A 23,406-nucleotide genomic window follows, 5' to 3' on the forward strand; every position below is an offset into this window, starting at 1 on the left:
ATGAGAGTCAGCAAAATAATTACAGATATAGGATCGGAGACCGAAAGCTGCCTTTTGCTGACTCTTGTATCAGTAGCATGGATGCAGAGCAATCTTCCACAAATTCATCATCCTCATGGTTGATTAATGCTACAGATATAGATGAAACTGATATGTCATCTGTAGATACGAATATAAGTCAGCTTTCTTCTATAAAATTTCATAGTCTCTCCTGAGACCGAGCAAATTGCAGCAAACTCAGCAGGAGGAGGAAGAAGAAGAAGAAGAAGAAGAAGAAGAAGAAGAAGAAAGATGTGCTGGAGGCTGCTTACATCCTCTTTGGTCCTCGCATTGCTTAGCTTCCCCGCGATCGGATCCAATCTGACTCGTCTACCGGATGATGAGGGTACAACGAGCTCCTCTTACTCCCATCTTTTTTTCTATCTACTCTATTATTGAGTTCATATAAAAAGTAGAAGATTTATCGGTCTACTAAATTTTAGTAGATCGAGTCTAATTCTAGTCGATTTGACTATTAGACATCTAATCAGAGATTGAATTGTTCGAATCGGATTAATTTTTGTTTTCATGATTGAGAGTTGACTTCAAATTAGAATTAAAATATTTAAATAGCAACAAGAAAACAAAAAACAGCACTGCAAATTTGATTTTATTTGTTGTGTCGCGAATCATGCTGTGGCTTTTATTGATGGATGATAAGGTATTAATTACTATGCATATATTTCTTAACACTTTATCCTTCAATTATTTGATATATATATAATTTAAAATTTTTTATTTTTAATATAAATTAATTTAGACATCGGAGGAACTTGTATAGGAGATTTAGCTTAGGTAGTAACTACAATATCATAAAGAGTTGTCTTAATGTACAATTCTCAAAAAATTGCTTTTGAGAGGATCAGTAGAAAAGAAAAAGCTTCATCCATTGGGTGAATTGGTCTATTGTGATGTCAGCTATAATATTTTTTATGTAACCTTTTTCTAAAAAATTATAACTAATATATAACTCAATTTATTGCGTGCAAAATATATTGACTAGTTTGATTGGCAAATACTTTTGTCACCTTATTATAAGGTTTTAAGATTCGTTATTTACTCTTAAAAAAAGGTCTTATTCTTAGATTAATAATAATGTTTATTTGAAACTTAACTAAAGTTGATAAATTATTTTGTATTGGATTCAAAGTTCGTTACGGCGTTATCTTTGCATAAATTATTTTTTATATACTTGATAGTATTTTTATGGAGGTATGAAAAATTAAAAAAGATGTGTCAAATATATATATATATATATATATATATGTATATAAATATATTTATTTCGCGGAAGGGAAGAAACATTAGAAGAGAGAATCCTAAATCGCCTCCGGTCGCGGGAAGGGGACGACGAGACGAAGCCTGTCTCCGAAACCCTACCTACTGTTTGAGATGTTCCGGACCGCATTCAGATGCTTATCCGCCACGACTCCATTAACATCAGGAGTAAGTCTTTACATTTTCCGAGTGCGAAACCGATTACTTGATGGCGTGGTTGCGGCGGGAAGGCAGAAGGAAAAGATACCTCCTGTTTGGAATCGATCACCAACCCATGTTTTGGAGTTTCAGGTGATTCGGTAATTGATTCTTGATTCTTTCTCCGTTGACTCCCTCCTTTTTGGGTTGAATTACTACGTTGCGTCTTGATGAGATTTATGATGGTTTTACCTAATCTAGGGGGTTGTTTCCGGAATGTTTGTTCACCTTGTGTTTTTTATTTATCGATATTTCTTGGTGGAGTTATCCGATTCTCTGATTGCTCAATGATCCAAGTGTTACTCTGGTTTGATTAGTGGATGCGCTCAAGAAGATCGCGGTGACTTTGGGCAAAACCGGCTGGGATTTCAACGTGGACCCATGTAACAATGAAACGAGCTGGATCACCGGAAAGGATGACAATGTCACGTGCAATTGTAACTACAACAACAACACCGTCTGCCATATCACAACAATGTGAGGGTCCCCAGTACCCGAGATTGGTTGGACAATGGTTTTGCTCTCGTCATAGGTTTTTTTTCTTGTTCTATGCAGTTGTTAAATAATTGATGCTTTTGTTGATTTTTAACTTCACCATGACTAAGATTTTATTTTGGATAGCTGACACTAAAGTTGATCATGTTTCTTGCGGCCATTGATCAAAATTGATCATTGAATTAATTACACATTTTTTTTCTTTTTCTTGAAAACTATAGTATTACTGCAGAAAAGCTAGCAGATTCTGAGTGCATTCCTAAGAATTTATTTGACTGTCTGCAATCATAACTAAGTTAGAAATTGGTCTAGGATGATTTTCTTTTGTTTATGGAGTTTTGAACTGCCGGTGCTGCTTGATTTTTAATTAGTATTCATGTTGTTAATTCTGTTGGGAAAAGATTAGATATGGAGTCCTGAATCTGCGAAAGTGACAAACATCATAATCTTCTTTTTCTCCTTTTTATGTGAATCAAATAAGACATAGTTTAACACCAAATATATTGTAAATAATCTAACAGTGCAGGTCAATCGGATTAGTGACAGAATCCTAAGCAAATCACGAGACAAGATTTATGTGAAAAAACCCTTCAACTTGAAGAAGAACAAAAAAATCACGGCCAAACCAGATCAATCTTCCACTATAAAATAATGGGATTACAATGTCACTCTCTCTATATTAACAAGAGGATATCAATATCATATAAAACCAGGCATTCAGATGAGTTTCAAGAAACTAGGAAAAAAGACTAAGCAGAAGAAGAAATTTTAAAGATCTACCTTGATCAATTCAGAGAGCATTGTGTCTAGATCAACATACCAAAAAATCATGACAATCAGAACCAATTTCTCTCGACCAATAGTCGAATCTTTTTTCTCCCAGATGAAAGTCTCTTTTCTTCTCTATGACGGTCACCTTTTAGGTTTTTCCCATCTAAGTCATGTAAGATTAGGGTTAGGAGTTTTTAATTAATCCCATGGGTCCCACCACTTAAGTCATGGGCGGCACCACCTAACGAATTCTTTGAATTTACAGAATCCTCAAATCCCAGAATCTTTCAGGAACTCTACCACCAGAAATGGCTCGGCTTCGCAATCTCAAAATAATGTGGGTTGTTCTATATCTTCAAAATGGTTGAACTTGTTCAATTAAGCCTTTTCTCCGTATCACTAACCTGTATTTATGCTGTCTTGAATAGAGACTTTACTCGAAACTGCCTTAATGGTACAATACCTGTTGAGTGGGCAACTTTGCCTCTAATGAATCTGTAAGTTTGACTTTTCCTTTTCTGCCATTAAATTTTCTAAAGAATGGTTTCCCTGTTTTCTATCAACTGGTTGGATATGGAATTTCTGCAGTTCTCTAATGGGAAATCGCCTCTCTGGAGAAATTCCACAATGGATTGGAAATCTTTCAAATTTGAAAAATCTGTAGGTTTAACATTTTTCCACTTGTTTATGTCAAAATATGATAATTTGGGTTCATGACTTGCTTGATTGTTTTTACGAAGAGATCTGGAAGCTAATCAGTTTACAGGACATTTACCTCAAGAACTTGGGGAGTTACTCAACTTAGAGACATTGTGAGACCTTTTCTTAAGCATTTAGTTTTTCTTCTTTGTTATACAAATTTTGAATATCAGCTTTTGTGATTGTTTGATATATCTGGTTTGCTTTGCAGGCACTTGTCTTCAAATACATTTTCTGGGAACTTGCCTGTGGATCTCGCAAAGCTCAACAAGATACAAGACTTGTATGTAATAAAGTTTTATAAATCCTATTATATTATAGTTTTTCTTGGTAGGCTATTTCATTAAAAAAAAAAACCATTGCAGCAGGATCAATGATAACCGCTTTAATGGAAAGATACCAGAGCAGATTTTTCAAAACTGGACATATCTTTACAGATTGTAAGTCGTCATTTATTTTGAAATTCTTGTATCAATGTGTCATCAAACATTTTGAAGTTCTTATATAAATGTGATATCTCTTTTTCCGGATGGTATCTTCCATGCATGAATTATTGATACCCAATATTTGTCCTTCTTTGGATGGTAGAGAGATGCAAGCAAGTGGCTTTGAAGGTCCAAGTCCTTCTGGAATTGCGTTTTTAAAGAATTTAACTGAATTGTGAGTGAAACTTAGGACTCCATTATCCAGAGTAACATTTAGGGTTCATTTCCACTATGTAATTTCGGGACCTGAAATTGCGACAGACTTATTTGTTGGAACTGTTTTTACTTGCAGACGGATCAGTGATATAAATGGAACCATGAGCTTTCCACAGCTAAGTGCCTCCAAAAAATGGCGCTCATTGTGAGCTTAATGATCTCTAATGTTTAATTAATTCATAATTTTAAATTATCAGTTTAGAGGGGTCACCTTTTTGGTTTGATTTTTGTTACAGGATTTTAAGAAATTGCGGACTGTCTGGAAGAATCCCTGAATATATTGGAAATTTTGATCTTAAGTACTTGTAAGTACTTGTAAGTTGACTATCTTTGTGCATTACACTTGGTTCACCCTTTTTTGGACTTAATATATTACAATTGTTGCCTTGCTATTGCACCAGTATCTGATGCAGTTCAAAATACTTGCAAGGCAATACTTGTCTCAGTTTCCCTGATTCCTGCTTCCTTGTATATGGATAGGGAATTAATATCTCTAACAGTTGCCCTCAATCAAGATTTGAATCGGACATTGTAGATGGACTCGGACTGGAATAGATCATGGATCATAAATTCGTTCATTTGATGGAAAAAATTAAATGCACATTTGAATGTTACACCAATCTAGACTGGGGTTACAAATGATTCAAACTGTTCATGAACATGGCAAAAACATGGCTCGTTTAGGTTTGTGAGCTAACTCACTAATAACATTGTGAATAAGCATTCCTGTAGACTTGAGCAAACTCATGTCTAGACTTGTGAACGAGTTCACTTATAAGCTTATAAGTGGCGAATCTACATAAGGCAGTACTAATGATGACTATGAGGCACGGTAGGGTGGGGCAGATTTTGCCCAACCATTCCCATCCCACCATGCTCCCACCTCATCGCTAACACATGTTAAAAAATACAATACCATCCCTGAACTATGTTAAAGAGTTACCACCTTGGTTGTTCTTCATCCTGATTTATGAGAATAAATTATGTGAATGTGTGTAAATATATTTTAATAATACAAAGGAAACTATTTCTATATAGAACGATAAGGCTTTGGATTGGGAAATGATATCATCCCATCCCTAGCCCAATTCAAATTTTAGAAGTTATGTGCAACTCTGCCCTGTCCTGTTAGGGACTTAGCTGGTTTTGCCTAAGTCGTGCGGCATCGTTGCGTGTCCGTTCGCAAAGGTCAGCCTCTTCGAAATCTCCCATAGTCCCTTAAGACCTACAAAAACGAAAACGGGTTAGAGAAAGCGCCTCACTCGGGATCCACAAGCAAACATTTCGGAAAATACTTCATAGCCAATGCAAATTACAAACAGACTTTACAGGCTCTGAACGGTCGCACAACAAAGGATCCAAAATAGTCTACTACAAATCGAATATCTCTCTTAAGTGTCCACATGACACAACCTTTATTTACAAGCCTAAAACGACTATCAAACCCAACTAAAATGAGACTGTTAAGCCTTCAACTGCCCCTCTACATGTTGTGCAACGCATGAACAAACCAAAAGACACAAACATACATAAGCATTATATTAAAAACTTTGTTTACAGTTTTGTCCGTGACATTCTCCCCCACTTATTCCTTCGACGTCCTCGTCGAAGCCTTTGTCGATACTGCAACTCCTTGCTTTTGTCGAGTCTTCAATCTTCTGCTCCAGCTGCTCTCCGCTGCTGTTGTTGTGTAGTCGAACTTTTGATCCACCATGCTGCTTCAACTCGCCAATGACTATAACTCTAGTGTGGGGTTGGTAGAGTTGTGTTGATCTCTGTTGGTTCCTACGGATCCTTCAGATGAAGAAAAAGACCATCCTTATTATGTGCGAGTCTCTTAAATGTCTCATGCTGCTTGAACTAGGTGGATGCTTGTTGGAGCTTAAATGAGCATCGCCTCGTAAACTTGTGAAATTTTTTGGTCCTTCCTCCACAAAATTTGCCCATCGACTTTTCTTTCACTTAGATGTCACTTTCAAGTTGGTTCGCATCACTTCCGTTTTCGATTAACATTCCGTTGGGAAATGAAGCGGATAATCTACTCTCAGTAGCACTGATTATCGTTGGTGAGGATTTAATAACTATTGTCTTCTATTTGGTTTCTTCGAAGGGTCTTTGAACATGTGCAGAGCTCCTCTGCTGGATAGATAAGAGAATTAGGGTACTCGGTTTCGCCCATTCTCTTAAGAGTTTAGAAGACAAAGGTTACTTGACTTCGCTCGCCTCCTTGAGGGTTGTACTCCATGCATCGAGCTGGTTACTGGCCTTCGCTTGCTCTTTGCTCACACTTCTGAAGCACTTGAAGTGTTTGCACTCCTTGCGTTGAGTTAGCTACTATGATTCACCTTCTCAATGCCATCGAACTTCTGGAATGCAGGAAGTTTTCACCCCAACTTAGAGTAAGTCTTAAATAGTTTTGGTCACCTCTGGGATTGTACCGTCTTCTCCATCAACCCTGCCGCCTACTCCACAGAGTAGCAAAGGTACAACACCGCGTACTGCCTACTTCGTTCCTTGGTCATGCACTCTTGTATGACCTGAAGTTCTTTACTTTCGGCTATCTTGATGAAAAGCTCGTTGACACCGGTCTTACGAAGTTCCTTGGCCTTTTCCCTTCAGCCTTGTCTTGGTACTTGGTGTTTGCTTCTGCATGCACCACCTCCTCGGCGCCTTTCACGTCCAAGCGCTCTCCCTCCATGAGAGCAAGGGATCGATGACTTCATGGAAGTCCCGCCTCTGCGGTACCATGGTGTTGCCATGCCCATGGCCCTATTATCCGTCGCCTCACATCTGCATCCCTTACTTCACGATCGGTAAATCTGCCTTTGTGGCACTGTGACACTCCTCCGAGTCCACCTCCATTCTAATCGATGCTTGATTTTGGGTAGCTAAGTCTCTCTGGATTTGTCGTCGCTTCCTCGCCCCTTTCAACCCCCTGCTTCAACACCTCTATGTTCTCCAAACAGTTCCCCTTGGTCGATGGAAAGACAGACTGCAACTCCCATGCATGGCCTCTGCCATCATGTTGCAGGGTTCGCATCGATTCTGTTTTCCTTAGCTTCCTTGGTAGCAACGTTCGCTTACTCGGCCTTGTTCTATGACTTGTCGGGCTTCCTTAAGCGAATATGAGCTCTGAAGTAGTCCAACTCTACAACCGCTCCGATCATACCTCTGCATGATCAGGTCCCTCCTATGAGACTCACTGGTACTTGCATTCAAACTTTTTCCTCGGTAGTACACATCCCCCATATGCTGATGACCAAGGCTTTCATCTGATGCAAAATTTGATGCACGAACGGAAGACTCGCCTCTGCGGTACCATGACCTTCACTCCTTGAATCCATAGCCCTTCTTGCCGTTGTGTTGTTCACTGAAGTGGAGCTTCCAGTAGCTCCCGATCATACCTCCGTATGATATAGTCCCTCACGGGACAATATTCGTGTGTCTTGCATTGCCACGAACTGTTCCACCACAATCCGTTGCACTGTATCGCCTCCTGGTGACATCTCCAGTGCATTCTGATCATTGTGGGATGAACTCGGATTGTGATCCCTCGGCCTCTACCAACACATCGTAGAGCCTTTCCACCTTCGATTGTGTTCGCTTATTTGACAATCGACCTTTGTCCACCCGCTCTCGGGTCACACCTAGACGAAACACTGCTCTAGGACAGTCCGTCGCCTAGTAGCTCCCGAAGTCCACCGACTTCGTAGAAATTGGTACACCATTATCTGGATCTTGGGCCTCTGCCCTTACCAGCACAATATCCGCTGTGCATCGCTTCCTTCATGGCAGCACTGTGGCATATTCTTCAAGTGTACCTGCCTCCGTGTCCTCTTGCCCCGTGCCAAGGTCTTTTGAACCCAACTTCACATCTGTAAGTTGAGTCGCCTTAGTTCCTCCGTCAAATACTTCTCTGAGGTAAGGTGCATATGCCTCGAAGCTCTCTTCGTTTGTGGCACCATGCAGGATGAGCCCGCTCCATCAGAATACGGGACCCATGGAACGACATGATCCCGCTCTTGCCTCTACAAGAGTTCATGTTTTTGACCTCTATCTAACGAAAGCTCTGTGCCTCCGCTCCATATTCCATCTTCTATGTCGGCTCCCTTCATACGGCTTGGGTACTTCGCCAAGTTACACCCAAGTTGCTCCGCTCCTCGATTTGCATTGAGTTGATGATGGTCCTCACGCCCACCATTCCACGGGTCAGCCCTTCATTGAGTCCGATCTCCATGTCAACTCCAAGTGTGCCTTTATTTGCGTTGCCTTGGATCGCTTCCCCACTTGATCTCGCAATGCATCCCCCCAATGCATTATCTCAAGCGAGATCATACGACAACTCCTCGCCGCTCGCTCGATCCGTTGAGCTTTGTGAAGTTGTTTTTAAGGTACTCCTCAACATGTGCGGTCCGTTGCACATGGTTCTCCCTCTGGAGTGCCGGGACTTACCCCTTCTGGATGTCTATCCCATTGGAGCAACTTCTCTCTTCGCTTCCTTCTCTCTGAAAGTTTCGGAGATCACCATCCCCTTGGACTACTCCGCCTTGCTGAACAAACTATGCATTGTTCTGCCTCCTGCAAATGCACTTGCTAGATTGCGACTCCATGTCAATACAGCCCCCGCTGCACCCCTCAAGTCCTAGCAATATGTTGAACTCGCTGCACACTTCAGCCTCCTACGGACGCATCCTTCTCATACTGAATAGAAAGTTTCAATGCTCTAGGGTGCTGAGTTTCAGTCATCTTGGGATGGCTACGAACATTCCATCGTTCGCATACAAGCCTTTGCATGAGTACCAAATTCTTCGAGTTAGCAATTCCCCTCACCTCTGTGAGCTTTGCACAACTCCTTCGGTCGCTGAACAACCCATTCCACTATACATGGTCTCATTCTTTACCAAGCGCCTCGCTTACCTTGAGCACCATCAAGTATGGTTGCCAATGTTGAGCCATAGCTCAAACTCAGTCATCTCAACCTTTGTGCGCTACGTATTCTTCCCAGCTTGCTTGTCCTCGTGGTGCCTGTTGCGCGAAGGGTTGGCCATTCCTCTGAATGTCAATCTTAGATGCCCGCTCCTCTGAGCGACTCTTTTTCCCTACATCTCCATGCCTATTTTCCCCTAAACGGTTGCGCGTGCTGGTTGCCCTCAATGCAGCCCCGCTAGGTCCCCCACGTTTGCATGCCAAATGTTTCTATGAGTGCTTGTCCCGCTCCGAAACCATCTGTCGCAGACTTAGCTGGTTTTGCCTAAGTCGTGCGACACCGTTGTGTGTCCATCCGCAAAGGTCAGCCTCCCCGAAACCTCTCATGGTCCCTTAGGACCTACAAAAGAGAAAACGGGTTAGAGAAAGCGCCTTACTCGGGATCTACAAGCAAACATTTTAGAAAACACTTCATAGCCAATGCAAATTACAAACAGACTTTACAAGCTTTGAATGGTTACACAACAAAGGGTTCAAAATGGTCCATTACAGGCCGAATATCTCTCCCAAGTGTCCACATGACACAACCTTTATTTACAAGCCTAAAACGGCCACCAAACTAAACTAAAATGGGGCTGTTAAGCCTTCGATCATCTCTCTACTTGCTGTGCAACGCATGAACAAACCAAAAGGCATGGGCATACATAATCATTACATTAAAACCCTGTTTACAGTTTTGTCCGTGACAGTCCGTTGTCAGAGTTAATTAAATCCAACTGGATCAAGTAAGTACAACATAGGTTTAGATTGAAATCATCATTCCTGGTTGATAAATCCATATAGTTGTCATTAAAATTATTTTATAATCTCGCTAACCTTATAAACTAATAATAAGGCTTGTACATAGACATGTGGTTATTATTGATTAAGTAATTGCAAACCTAAAAAGAAAAATTTATATCTTTTTTGTACAAATGTATTAAGCTCTTATTTCTGTTGATTGTTGCTTCACTTAACAATTAAAAATAGATGTACAAGCTATATATGCATGTGATGGTGGAAGGATCGCCGAGAATGCACAATGGAGCATATTTCATAGTATGATACTATAATAGTTAGTGGATCATATGTATTTGAAGTTCAGATATGTATTGAGTATAATTAATGATGTTGTTTTTATTCTAGCTTTTCTTATTTATTTCATTTCTGTTTATTTTCTTGAAAGATTATGCCTACTAAATTAATTCTTTACCTCTATGAAATTGTAGCTAGGTTTCTGATAATCTGAGCTTGAGCTCGGCTCATTCCATATACGAGATCAAACTCCACTCATTTGACAGGATAAACAAACTACTGATGAGGCTAATCTTCAGCTGATCTTGAACTCTCCTGGAAAAGCCAAGCTGAGCTCGAAATCATTTACAAGCTCGACTAGGATTACCGGTGAAGCTCAAGCTCACCTAGATTAAGTCAAAACAAGTTGGATTGCTATCTCAAGAGACTGTTTGCAAAGAAGGGAAAAATATTTCTACTCAAATATTGCTCATTCACTAATATAAGGTCTCATCTAGTATGAGTTAGAATGAAACATGTTGGCATGGATATATGTTAAGTGGGGCGTGAGAAGAGTTATTCACATAAGATGAGATTTAGTGCCTTGTTAAGCAGGTTTTTTTTTGGGAAACTTGGCCTTCCTAATGTTGCCGACTGCATAAATGGAAGGGGAGTGGTAGGTATTTTAAGGATCAAGAGCTTACACGATGAACACTGTCTAAATGGTGTCAGGAAAGTTTTCAATGTGGTTCCCTGTTTGCTTAAGTCACTAAGGTGAGGAAGATATATCAAAACAATGACTAGATAATATAGCGTGTCCTGTAATCATTGAAGGACTTCTATAATAAGGAGTGTATTGTTCAAGAGAGCAAGTCTTCGACTATCCTTGGTTGGAGAGTGATGCTCTAGCAACCATGACCTTAACAGGGCCTGGATAGAGCGACAAACTATAACAGCCTGCACGGGAGGAAGAAGTTCCTTTCTGGTCATGAATAGTGACTGGGTGAAGACAGTTTAGACTTCAATGCCAAGGGCTTTTTGGCCAAGAGCATGTTGAGTCTTTTGGGCAGTGGGTTGATGTTTAGAGTAACTATTTGGCCAAGAGTTATGTGCTAATATATCAGTAGAAAGATGGTACAATCAATCTCTTGATAGAAGCGAATATATCAGTAGAAAGAATCACTTATGAGATGGAATTTTCTTTCGAGTAGATCTTATCATAGTTTATCATACTTGGCTGTGATTATGATTGCAACTAGATCCGGTTGGTCATGTTGAAGGTTAATTTAAATGCCACCTCGTTGAAGGATACTAGAATAGGAGCGTTTGTAGAAATTTAAATGCCACCCAATTTTGATACTCTAAATTATGTCAGATAATGATACAATATTCAAGAATAACATGAATAAATATGCTGAACTGAAATCATGATTCTGGATATAAGAGTGATCCCATCAAGCTGACCTCAGACTGAGGTTATTTAAATCCTGTCATAATCCAATTTAGATAGGGTTGATCTCTTGGTCAGATTGATCATGCTGTATACATTGCTAAATCTTGAGGTTAAATCAGCAACTACAAAGTGGTAATGCATAATTTTCTATGTTATATATATATGTATGTATGTATGTATGTATATACATACACACACACAAGGTATGCAATACCGTATCGTACCGATGTTTCGAGATTGGTTCGGTACGGTATAGTATCGGCGTACCGAGCGGTACATCAGGGCATACCGAGCGGTACACCAGGGCGTACCGAGCAGTTTTATATATTTTCTTCTTTACCGTAGCACTGTAGCAATGCTACAGTATAATACTATAGTACTGTAGCACGTTCCGTTTGATACTGGGCGATCCGCGTACCGGTATGTCGTCGGACCGGTATGTACTGCCCATACCGGGCGGTACCATTCGGTACTGCATACCATGTGTATATATATATATATATATGTATATATGCAAACATAAATAAATAAATAAATAAATAAATATATATATATATATATATATATATATATATATAGATATATATATATATATATATATATATATATATATATATAGATATACATAATACATATATACATATATAAATATAAATATACATATGTATACATACATATACATACATACATATACATACATACATATATATACATACATACATATATATCTGCAAACCATTATTAATTGAATACATGTTTGAGTTGGACTGGGCTTGCATTAGTTTTGGGGCCATCTCTAACCCATTTTTTAATTTCAACAATTGAGTTGGATAGGATTGTTTAATGTTGAACTTAAGCCAAGGTTGTAACAGCAGCTATGATGAAAAGATTTTGTGCTGCATGCTTGTAACTTTAGCTTGGTTCCTTCTGAAAATGATTGCCAAGTGGTAGTCACTTGTCTTGCGGTTTGTTATCTTGCAGTGTGTAACAATTATTTTGGAATTTCATCCTTTTACTAACAATTTTCGGTGTTAGCATATTCTGGTCTAACTGCATGATAATTGAGACATGAAAGTAGAAATATTTAGTGATCATTTAATTTAGTCTATTTATGTGGTTAACTTCACTGCACTAGATGTTTTTAGAGACTAGGTGTTTATTCTGCTTCAGTAAAAGTTTTGGTCAATGGAGAAATTCCTTGTTATTTGTTTTAGATATTCCCTTATGTAAATTTACCTGATCTTTTAATGGATATGTTATTTATTCTAAAACCATAATGGAATTTGGGAAATTTAGATGAAAGTATATAAGTTGAGAGGGAATTGATCATATAAAGAGAGAAAATAGTGATAACTAAAGGAGGGCATGGGAGTATTGGATGTGGAGAGAAAAACAAGTAGGATTTAGTTTGATTACTTATAAGGGATGAAATAATTATACTTAAATATTTTTTGCTCTCTAGAAAGGTAGATGGAATCATGGAATCCAGTTTTGACTGTACTCGTCAATATGCTGATCCAATGGCCATTCAACACATGGATCGAGCATTTTCACTCAATCCGTTCTGTTACTAGGCAATTATTGAGCAAGGTTAATGTAGTGGCGTATCACCTGGTAAAGTATTCAATACCAAAAATATATTGAGTGGTATGTCTATTGCCTTTTTTTATTCTATACACAAATATGTATGCGATACTAGTCCATTTTTTATAATAGGTGAATCTTAATATTCCAAAAAATGGTTCCTCTCTGTCCTTGATTGTGGTACAAAGATTATCAATTTTCTCATTTGCTTTGCTACTTCAATTACTGAGGACTTCTCTTACTGTTAATATTCCAAAAAAGATACGCTCGCTTGGATGTTACTCAACTATGACTTCTCTGACTGTTTCTTTCATCAGGGACCTTAGTTTTAATTATCTATCGGGTGCAATTCCAACTACATTTCAGAACTTGAGAGTCTCAGACTCCATGTAAGTAACCTACTGAAATACTTTTTGTTATTTCATCACCGCAATTTGTTGGTAGTAGAAGTCATCCTTCATGATACTTATTACCTACTACGATTTTATTGTCAGGTTTCTGAACAACAATAATTTATCTGGCCCTGTCCCTGACTGGATATCTACTGGAAAACCAAAACACATGTACGATCAATTTTGATGTTTATTTCAGATTATAAGTTTATAATATAAATTGAAATTTCTGTGTGCATGTTGTCACATTTTGACTGTCATATTCTTCATATTGTAATAATAATAATAATAATAATAATAATAATAATAATAATAATAATAATAATAATAATATTATTATTATTATTATTATTGTGGGCCTGTGGCATTTATGGGAACTTGAAGCATCTTGCTCTGATATTTCACTTTGAAGTGAGTTCTGCAGCTGTTTGCCCATGTAACAGTCCCAACTCAAACATCATAGGCATGCTGTGATAACCCCACTGAAGAAAAGTCCCAAACTGAGACTTACCAAATATGCCATTAAGGACGGTTTTTTTTTTTCTGTTTGATGTGACTTGCACACTGTGGTTTCGGTTGCATGACCTAAGCTGAAGACCAATATGCTCTGATCTCCACTTCAAGTTCCTTGGTTTGTTTAAGTTTCAAGGAACTAAGAACAATTGAAGACATTCAACTCCAACCCCATCCACTCTACTGAGAAAGATAAACCCAGATTTTGATTCAAAACTATTTTAGCTGCATGCAGCGGTAGTCCAACATGATTCAGTTTTTATATACAAGAAAGAATGGCATTCGAGGAAATAAGGATAAAATACAGTATGTCTGGTTGCAGTTTTCATGCCTTTGGGCCCACCTGACTTTTGTTAGGTGCCTGGTGGTCCCTACCATGAATTTTTGTTCACATTTTTAACATCAGTGTATGTAATGGTTGGTTTAATCTGATCTGTAACTCAATAGGAGTCGAGGTCTCCACTAACATCACCTGAATTAGAAGACACATACATGTATACCCATTACTGTCTCAGCATTACAGTACTAGTTTCAGTTGCTTAGAGAATTGACTGTCATTTCATTTTCCTCAAGCAGATTGACTTGGTCATTTCATTCTCCCAAACAATTGACTTGTCCATTCTGTTCGGGGCTTGGACATGAACTTGCCCTCATGAATGACTGATCATAAGCTAGAGTGTCTGAGGGACTGGTGGTCGGGTGGGAGCAACGAACTCTGGTCCCAAGTTCGGGGTTTCAGGCAGAGATCTGCAGGGCTACTTTTTTGAGTTTGTTGTAGGCAAGGGGGTCAAGGGAGAGCTCTCCCCACAACTAGAAGTCGATAATTCTCTCTCTTTTTATACCCTTAAGAGGGCTTGCTGGTTTTGTAATCAAGGCCTCTTTGGATGAATCATGTTATGTGTAGCACATAATAGAATTTTTAAAATTGATGGTAACAAATATTGCATTAGATAAGAGCTTCAGTCGAGTTCTATAGAAGGCAGAAACTAATATATCTTGTGGAAAATTTAACTATTCTATTGCTGTGCATGCAGCCTGCTAACCATTGCCAACTCCAGTCTACACGCGGTGTATTTTTGGTAGTATGGAGAGAGAGATGGAGGGAGGGAGAAAAAGAACTCTCGATTTTAAACTGTTATGCTAAGGAAATGTCAAAATGCTGCACCTCTTCCCTTCTTTGATGTCACTTTTGGTGATTAGATGAATGAACTGATAAAGTTTCTCCGGTAGCAAAGCAATAACCGGGGAATTTCTGTTAAAACCTAAATTTTGAGATGAAGAACTGTCATAACTCTTTTTAGTTAGATTTAGATTGAACTGACAGATTTGATCCATTAGAATTGGTGCACTTTCCTACAACTTTTAGCTATATACAAGGAGGGGTGTCAAAATCAGAAGTTTGGGCTGAAATTCAGATTCTTGCTCTGTTGTTTAGATCGTGTGGGAAAATAGGTAATGTTGAATAAATCAATAAGTTAAGAAATTTTCTTTAATAAAAACTAAGTGCAAATGAACCTGTGATTTAATGATCTGGCGACCTTTTTCTTTAGAAGGTTAAGAGAGCTTTTAGCATGGCCATTTGTGCAAATTCGTGTCTTTCATATATCTTTCCTTTTCCCAATTGCAAATGGTTGGGCCACATTATGTAATAGTTGCAAATATTCATTGGTAAATCTATCAAGGTATGCAATACCGTATCATACCGGTGTTTCGAGGTTGGCTCGGTACGGTACGGTACCATGTACTGAGCGATACGCCAGGGCGTACCGAGCGGTACACCTAATTTAGGTGTAAAACCCTCCGAAAATACCTGAAAAAAAAAAGTTAGGATGGGATTTTTAAGTTAGAAATAAATATAGTAATAACATAAGTTTAGCAAAATCAATGTAAATTAGGTAAGAATAGTATCATATATCTTTTTCGGGCTTTGAAGAATATATTGTGCAAGGTTCGTATTTCAGTCTATTATGGATTGTCCTTATGTAAACATACATGTTGATTAGAAAGTTCTTCCTCTTAATATTCCCAAATTAGCCTCGATTCAATTCACAAATCGTTGTTTTGTAGAGTTTAGGAGAGCACAAATGTGAGAAAAAAAGAGTTTGAGATAGTTTAAGAGAGTATGAGAATGTAATGGAGTGAAATATGGGAGAAGAAGGGTTTAAAATACTATGAGAAAGGGTTTCAGCGATCAATTTAACTGTTGGAGCACTGTATCACTGTTACTGAGCGGTTTTAGATATTTCTTCCTCTTACTGTAGCACTTTAGCACTGTATCATGTTCCGTCCGGTAGCGGGTGGTCCGCGTACTGGGGGTGAATTAGTGCTTACGATAAAAATGCTGTTTTTGAAACTTCATACGTTCGATGAAAATCGATATCGGAAAGATGTTAACTTGAAACACATTCGTAAGCGTAGTGAAAGTAAGAAATCAGTTTGCAATTAAAATGAAAAGCTTAAAGTAAATGCAAACCAGATTTTTATAGTGGTTTGGTCATCGTGATCTACATCCACTCCCGATTCCTCTTCACTCGAGGCCACCGACTTCCACTATCGATCTTCCTTCAATGGGAGAAGATCAACTACCTTTTTGCACTCTTTCTCCTTTTCACGGGTTTAAGAGACAACCCTTACAACCTCTCTTTCTTAGACCTCACTCCTTCATTTAGAAAAACTCTCTAAATACTAGGAAGAGTGGACTCTAAATCCTAAGAGAGATTACACAATTTTTCTCAAATATTCTTTCCCCCTTTTCAACTTAATTTCGTGCTCAATTCTTGCTACTCCATGCAGGAATAACTGGGGTATTTATAGACCCCAAATTGCTTCAAAATTGGAGCAAAAAAAGGTCTCATCCCGGGTTTCCCGGGTCTTGGCGGTACCACCGCCTATGCTGGACGGTACCATTGCCTGCAGCACTGACACTGGGCGGTACCACCACCCAGTTTGGCAGTACTACCGCTTGACACAGTCTCGGAGATTGTGTCTTGGAGACTGAGCCTTTGGCGGTGCCACTGCCTGACCCAACCTTTGGGTCACTGAATGGGCCTTTCTCTTGGCCCAAAATAGCCTCACTTTTGGCCCAATTGGCCCCTAATTGAGTTGGCTTAATTATATTCTAAACCAACCCAATTACGACCTAAACTAACTCGATCTAGACAAATTATTACAAAGCACGAATCATCTGTTGTCCGACATGTCATTGGTTCTTTCGGCGCTTCGTCCGATCCTTTGGCACATCGTCCTCTTCTTCGGCGTATTGCTCAATTGGCATGTTGACTCCTGCAACTTCTAATCTCTTTAGCGCAATGTCCGATCCTTCGACCCGATGCCCGAATTCACAACACGAAGCCTTCTGCCAATACGTCGATCGATCCTTTGGCCCGACGTTTAATCTTCTGACATGTTCAACTCCGGCTCAACATCCGATTCCTCCTGCTTTAATCAATTTGCCTCTCCTGATCGAAGCTAGTCCTACATCACTCAAAACGCAGATTAGATCATAACATTATCAATTGGTTTTATTATCAAAATCCGAGATTCAACAAAGTATTCCTTATATCTTGCTCTTACCTTATTAAAATTGAACATCGCCAATGTCAGTCTTAATCCCAAATGAAAAAGGTGGAAAGAGCGTTAGGTCATTGACAACCTGTGTAAAACTATGTCAGATCTCATGAACATGGATCTTAACTAATTTTACAAGATGGAGAGGTTGATGAGTATATTATTCATAGAGTAAAAATAGGATGGTTAAAATGATAAGGGATTTCAGGAGTTTCATGTAATCACCGAATATATTTGAGATTAAAAGAAAAATTTTATAACACAATTGTAAGATCAGTAATATTTTATGGATTTGAGTGTTGAGAAATTAAAAAACAACATATATAAAAAGTTTATGTTGCTGAGATGAGATGAAAATGTTGAGATGGATTTGTGGAGTTACTGAAAAATATATGAAAAGAAATATTTTTATTTGTGAACAACTAGATATCACTTCGATAGAGGATAATATGAGATAAAATCATTTAAGATAGTATGAACATGTGCTTGGAGACCTATGGATTTTGTTGTTAGATAAAGTGAAAAGATTAATAGTATTTGTATGAGGAGAGGCAAAGGAAGATCTAACAAGACCTCATTAGAAATTATAAATAAAGATTTAAATACTCTAAACTTAACTAAATATATGGATTTTTACATATTTCAATGGTGACAAAAGATCCATGTAGCCGACCTCAAATAGTTGAGACTTACAGTTTTGTTTTGTTATATTAAATATTTATATAAGAATAAAATGCTAATTTGTAATGTTTTCTTCATTCACAGGGACGTACTAGGATTCTCCTTGTCTTTCTTTGACACTAGCTCTAGGAATCTCAAGAAGATACTTGTCAATCCCAGCAATGACAAGGAGATACTTCTTTATACTTTGCATCTGTCATATCATTTTTCTTTTATATATAGCTTCATACTATAATATCGTCATCTACTTTTTTCCAATAAGTGGTTGTTTGCTCAACAGTTATGGAGCCTTTATAAGCTTGCTCTATTTACTATCATATAATCTTATTTTAATGAAAATTCAAGCTATGAAGCTATGAATCAATTCTAAGGTTATGACTTATGACCAAGATATATGTCGCACTTACAATAGAATTCATGTAAGCTAACAAAGTGCCTTTTGTCATATCTAAGGTTCTCATAGAGTCACCATCTATCTTTGGTGATTTATCTGTCATTTTGCTGGTTTTATCTTTTTGTTAACACTAGATTTTTCACTTCAAGCTGAATTTTGACATCCAAGGTGTTGCTTCCTGAGTGTCAAGTTTTTTGAACACAATGGAATATGGCATTCAATGGTCTTATATATTTTTTTAATTTTCTGTAAGAAATATATGATCAGAAAATAGATTGATCTTCAAAAATCTAAACCATCTTATTAACTAATTCTTAGTCTGGCTGATTATACAAGTAATTTTTCTTTTTTCTCTCTTTCTGAAAATATTTCTTTTTAATTGGTGGTTTGCACTTTGCAGTGATCTTTCTTACAACAACTTAACTTGGACAAGCCATAATTCCCTTGACTGCCAAAAAGGAAAAATGTAAGAATTCTTAAAATAGCTGAAAGAAGTCTTTTTCAGTCTTTGTCCTACAACTATCTCTTAGTCTGTTACTCTTCTTGATCCAGGAACTTGGTTGGGAACTCAGTCAAAGTTAGTAACTTGTAAGTTTCTTATTTTTTTGAGTCTTGAATAGCCATTTGTGTGGCAGAAGACTACTCGAGCTAAGCTAATCTGTAGCATCATACTTCTAAGCAAATAGAAATATTATATTGCTAATGATCATCTCATATTTATTTAGGCAACCAGCTACCCCATGCCTAGAGTTACTTCTGTGTACTCAACGTATGTATTCTCCTACAAGTGGATATTTCATTATTTGTGAATGGATATTGGTGAAGATTTTAGTTTTTGTGTCTTTGTTATGCCTCATAATTGGCTGAACAATGACATCATAAAAAATGGAAACCATATGCCATTTAAAACTGTTTTGTAGTATAGGAAGTCCTAATATCTAATTTTGGTAGGCATAAGAAAACATTAGAAAATAAATAAGTTGGGGGTGGGGGGGAATGGCTTGCTTGACCATTTATAGTTTTTGAATGTCAATATATTCTTTATGTTAATCATAGAAGTTAAATGTGCTTGTTGGATCTCATCATGCATGAAGCATATTATTTGTATTGTACTGTCTCTGGTATTCCTTGGTGTATCAATATCTATGGTTTCACATTCCTCAGTGTATATCAACTAGGCAACATGAATCATTTCAATGTAATGACAACCTTATTGTTGATAAACAAAATTGGACCTTTAATCATATTCATGCATGTTCCGTATAATATATGGTTCCAGAAATAAAGCTGAGTCATTTTGTTATGTCGTAATGCGATATATGGTGTGAGAACATGCTAATAGGTAGGAATCCTAGACAAGCAAGTGAGATTGGATCATTTCTTGTTTCTGCAAGTTTTTTCTTGCGGATGATTTGATACATAATTAACACGTTTTGAAGCATATTTGATTTTATTTTCAGCAGCATGGGATTATGGGAAGACCGATTAAAACATTATTCACAAAGTTGAAGAAATGGCTAAGGAAGAGAGGAACAACTGTTGTTGTGTGATTATTGTGTGTCTCTTAGATTTAAAAGACAAATCTATAACATAATTATAAGGTCGGTTATCCTTTATAGTTTATAGATTAGAATGGTGTTCAAAAAAAAAAAAAATTTACAAAAAGTTAGTAGTGCTAAGTGCTAACATTAAAATATCAAAATGAATGTGTATTTTAATATTTTATAATTAGGGGCAATATTGATGAAGAATACAAGAGGAAAAATTGCTGAAGTTGTTATGAACATCAAGGTTTGTAATTTCGTGTTCCTATAGTGTTTTGGTCAAGGCTTGAACCAGTACTACACTAGTCACCAACTGTTGGTAATGAGAGTATATATCGAGTTTCGGAAAAGATCTGAAAAAGGCTGGAATAAAGGAAATTGTCTGCTACAGGGCATCATTAGGGCCTGTACCAGGTGTATCGGACAATGCTAGCCCTGTACCATGCATACTTCCCATTTTACGCTTGTTCGTGTAGGTTGTCGAACCGGTATTACCATACAATGCAATATTGCAAACTTTGATGGACATTCGCAAATGAAACCTATTTAGGGCTAGTGGTGCAAGGAGAGCTAAAAGAAAAGTGGTGTTAGCTTTAGTAGAAACAATAAAAAGAGATTTGTTGTCACCTTCTGCAACTAGTGATTACCTTCACCAGAGCTTAGAGCTTAGTGCAGAATAAAATACATATAGCCAACTCCAAATAGTGTGGACTTGGGACCTCCTTGTTGATGCCATTTACCTTGACATATTAAGATTTTGCTCTGTACTATTGCATGAAATGACATGGTCATTAATATATTTTGAAATTTGAATACCTTTAGTTCTCAACATGAATATCACCACTAACTCCTCAAGTTTAACTGTATTATCATGGACTTAGCTGGTTTTGCCTAAGTCGTGTGGTACCCTTACGTGTCTTTCCGCAAAGGGTCAGCCTCGTTGAAACCTCTTATGGTCCCTTACCGCAAAAGAGAAGACGGGTTAGAGGAAGCGTTTAACTCGAGATCCCACAAGCAATCATTTTAGCAAATATTTGATAGCAAATTACAATCATGGACTTCGCAAGTTCTGAATGGTTGCGTGATAAAGGGTCTAACGTGATCCGCTATGGTCAAGAGTCCCCACAAGTGCCCACATTACACTACTGTAGAACAAGGCAATGAATCAACCCTAGACACTAAACCCAAAGGCCCATCTAGCCATGTGCCACCCGAGTAGCTCTTGGGTGCTGTGCTGGTTGACACTCTGTATCACTTTGCAGAGTTAGAAAACTCCCAAAATAGCTACTTGAATGGCCAGTTTCAAGGCAGTTTTGCTGTTGTGCGACGATTGTACACAACCTATGTTTAAGCTTGAAATGACTGTAGAAGCTAATCAAAATGAGGTTGCCAACCATACTGCAAGCCTTCTACATTCTATACAAAGCATGAACAAAATTGAAAGATATGGACATAGATGAGCATTACATCGAACGCCCTATTTACAACTTTGCCCATGATATTCTCCCCCACTTATTCCGTTGATGTCCTTGTCGAAGTCTTTACGGATACTACATCTCTTCGTCTTTGTTGAATCTTCAATCCTCTGCTTTAATTGCAACACATCTCTTGGCTCCCAACTGCTCGTTACCGCTGTTATTGAGTAGTCGAACTTTGATCCGCTATGTTGTTTCAACTTGCCAACAACTAACTTTGGTGTGGGGTTGGTTGAGTTGTTTTGATTTTTGTTGGTTCCTGCGGATCATTTAGATGAAGGAAAAGACCTTCTTTGTTATGCGCCAGTTTCTCAAACGTCTCGCGTTGCATGAACTGGGTGGATGTTTGTTGGAGCATTAACGAGCATCGTCTCGCAGACTTTGAAGTCTTTCCTCCACAAAATTTGCCTATCGATTCCTCTTCCACTTAGTTGTCGCCTCCAAGTAGGTTCATCTCACTTTTGTTTTCGATTGGTATTTTATTAGGAAATGAAGCGGATAGTCTAATCTCGGTAGCATCAATCATTATTGGTGAGGATTTGACAACTGTTGTCTTTCACTATGTTTCTTAAAAGAATCTTTGAACCTATACAAAGCTTTGTTGCTCGATAAATAAGAGAACTGGGGGTATTCAGTTTCCCCCGTTCTCTTGAGAGTTTAGAAGGTAAAGGTAACTAGATTTCACCCACCTTCTCGAGAGTTGTACTTCATGCATCGAGCTGGTTATTATCCTTTGCTTGCTCTTTGTTCACATTTTCAAAGCACTCAAAGTGTTTGCATTCATTGTGTTGAGTTAGCTACTGTTATTCACTTTCTCATTGCCATCGAACTTTCGAAATACAAGAAGCTTTGCCCGAAAAGAGCAAAATTTTACCTTAACTTGGAGCAAGTCCCAAATAGTTTTGGTTGCCTCTGGGATTGTACCATCTTCTTCATCATTTCTGTCACTTACTCCTCTGAGTAGAATAGGTATAACATCGCGTATTGCTTACTTCGTTCCTTGGTCGAGAACTCTTGTATCGATCTAAAGTCCCATATTGAACTTGTTGCACACTTTAGCCTCCTACGAACTTTCTTTCCATACCGAAGAGAAAGTTTCAATGCTCCATGGCACTGAGTTTTAGTCTCCTTGGAACGACCACGGATAGTCCATTATTGGCATACAAACCCTTGCATGAGTATCGAATTCTTCGAGTTAGCAATTCCCCTTACCTTTGTGAGCTTTGCACAACTCTTACGGTCACCAAGAAACCCTTCCCTCCTTATATAGTCTCATTCTTTGCTAAGCACCCCGCTTGCCTTGAGTACCATCAAGTTTGGTTGCCAATGTCGAGTCATAACTCGTACTCTGTCATCCCAACCTTTGTGTGCTACGTGTTCCTCTTAGTTCCCAGCTCGCTTGTCTTTGTGGTGCCTCTCGTGCGAAGGGTTAGTTATTCCTCTAAATGTCAATCTTGGATGCCAGCTCCTCTGAGCGACTCTTTTCTCTACATCTCAATACCCATTTTTCTCAATCGGTCACACGTGCTGGCTGCCCTCAATGCAGAGCTGCTAAGTCACCCACTTTTGCTTGCCAAGTATTTCTATATGTGTTTATCCCGCTCTGATACTTTCTATAACGAACTTAGCTAGTTTTGCTTAAG

General features: G+C 38.2%; 1 protein-coding gene across 7 annotated transcripts in view; it reads left to right on the plus strand.

Moving 5' to 3' along the window:
• The window catches only part of LOC103989113 (probable LRR receptor-like serine/threonine-protein kinase At1g07650), a 32,761-nt gene continuing 9,355 nt past the window's right edge, over window positions 1-23,406 (plus strand). The window contains exons 1-17 of one of the 7 annotated variants that reach the window (XM_065113920.1): window positions 1-118; window positions 233-385; window positions 1,833-1,992; window positions 3,047-3,118; window positions 3,210-3,278; window positions 3,370-3,441; window positions 3,522-3,593; window positions 3,692-3,763; window positions 3,846-3,920; window positions 4,069-4,140; window positions 4,258-4,326; window positions 4,418-4,486; window positions 13,515-13,586; window positions 13,692-13,760; window positions 19,145-19,210; window positions 19,297-19,332; window positions 19,470-19,513. In XM_065113920.1, coding sequence (XP_064969992.1) covers window positions 1-118; window positions 233-385; window positions 1,833-1,992; window positions 3,047-3,118; window positions 3,210-3,278; window positions 3,370-3,441; window positions 3,522-3,593; window positions 3,692-3,763; window positions 3,846-3,920; window positions 4,069-4,140; window positions 4,258-4,326; window positions 4,418-4,486; window positions 13,515-13,586; window positions 13,692-13,760; window positions 19,145-19,210; window positions 19,297-19,332; window positions 19,470-19,513 — 1,360 coding nt within the window. Of the gene's footprint in view, window positions 119-192; window positions 386-1,341; window positions 1,617-1,832; window positions 1,993-3,046; window positions 3,119-3,209; window positions 3,279-3,369; window positions 3,442-3,521; window positions 3,594-3,691; window positions 3,764-3,845; window positions 3,921-4,068; window positions 4,141-4,257; window positions 4,327-4,417; window positions 4,487-13,514; window positions 13,587-13,691; window positions 13,761-19,144; window positions 19,211-19,296; window positions 19,333-19,469; window positions 19,514-23,406 lie in introns of those variants that run through there. The other 6 variants (XM_065113921.1, XM_065113922.1, XM_065113926.1 and 3 more) reach the window with 6 other exon arrangements.

Source organism: Musa acuminata, chromosome BXJ2-6, assembly GCF_036884655.1.
Source record: "Musa acuminata AAA Group cultivar baxijiao chromosome BXJ2-6, Cavendish_Baxijiao_AAA, whole genome shotgun sequence".
In the NCBI taxonomy this organism is placed as follows: domain Eukaryota; kingdom Viridiplantae; phylum Streptophyta; class Magnoliopsida; order Zingiberales; family Musaceae; genus Musa; species Musa acuminata.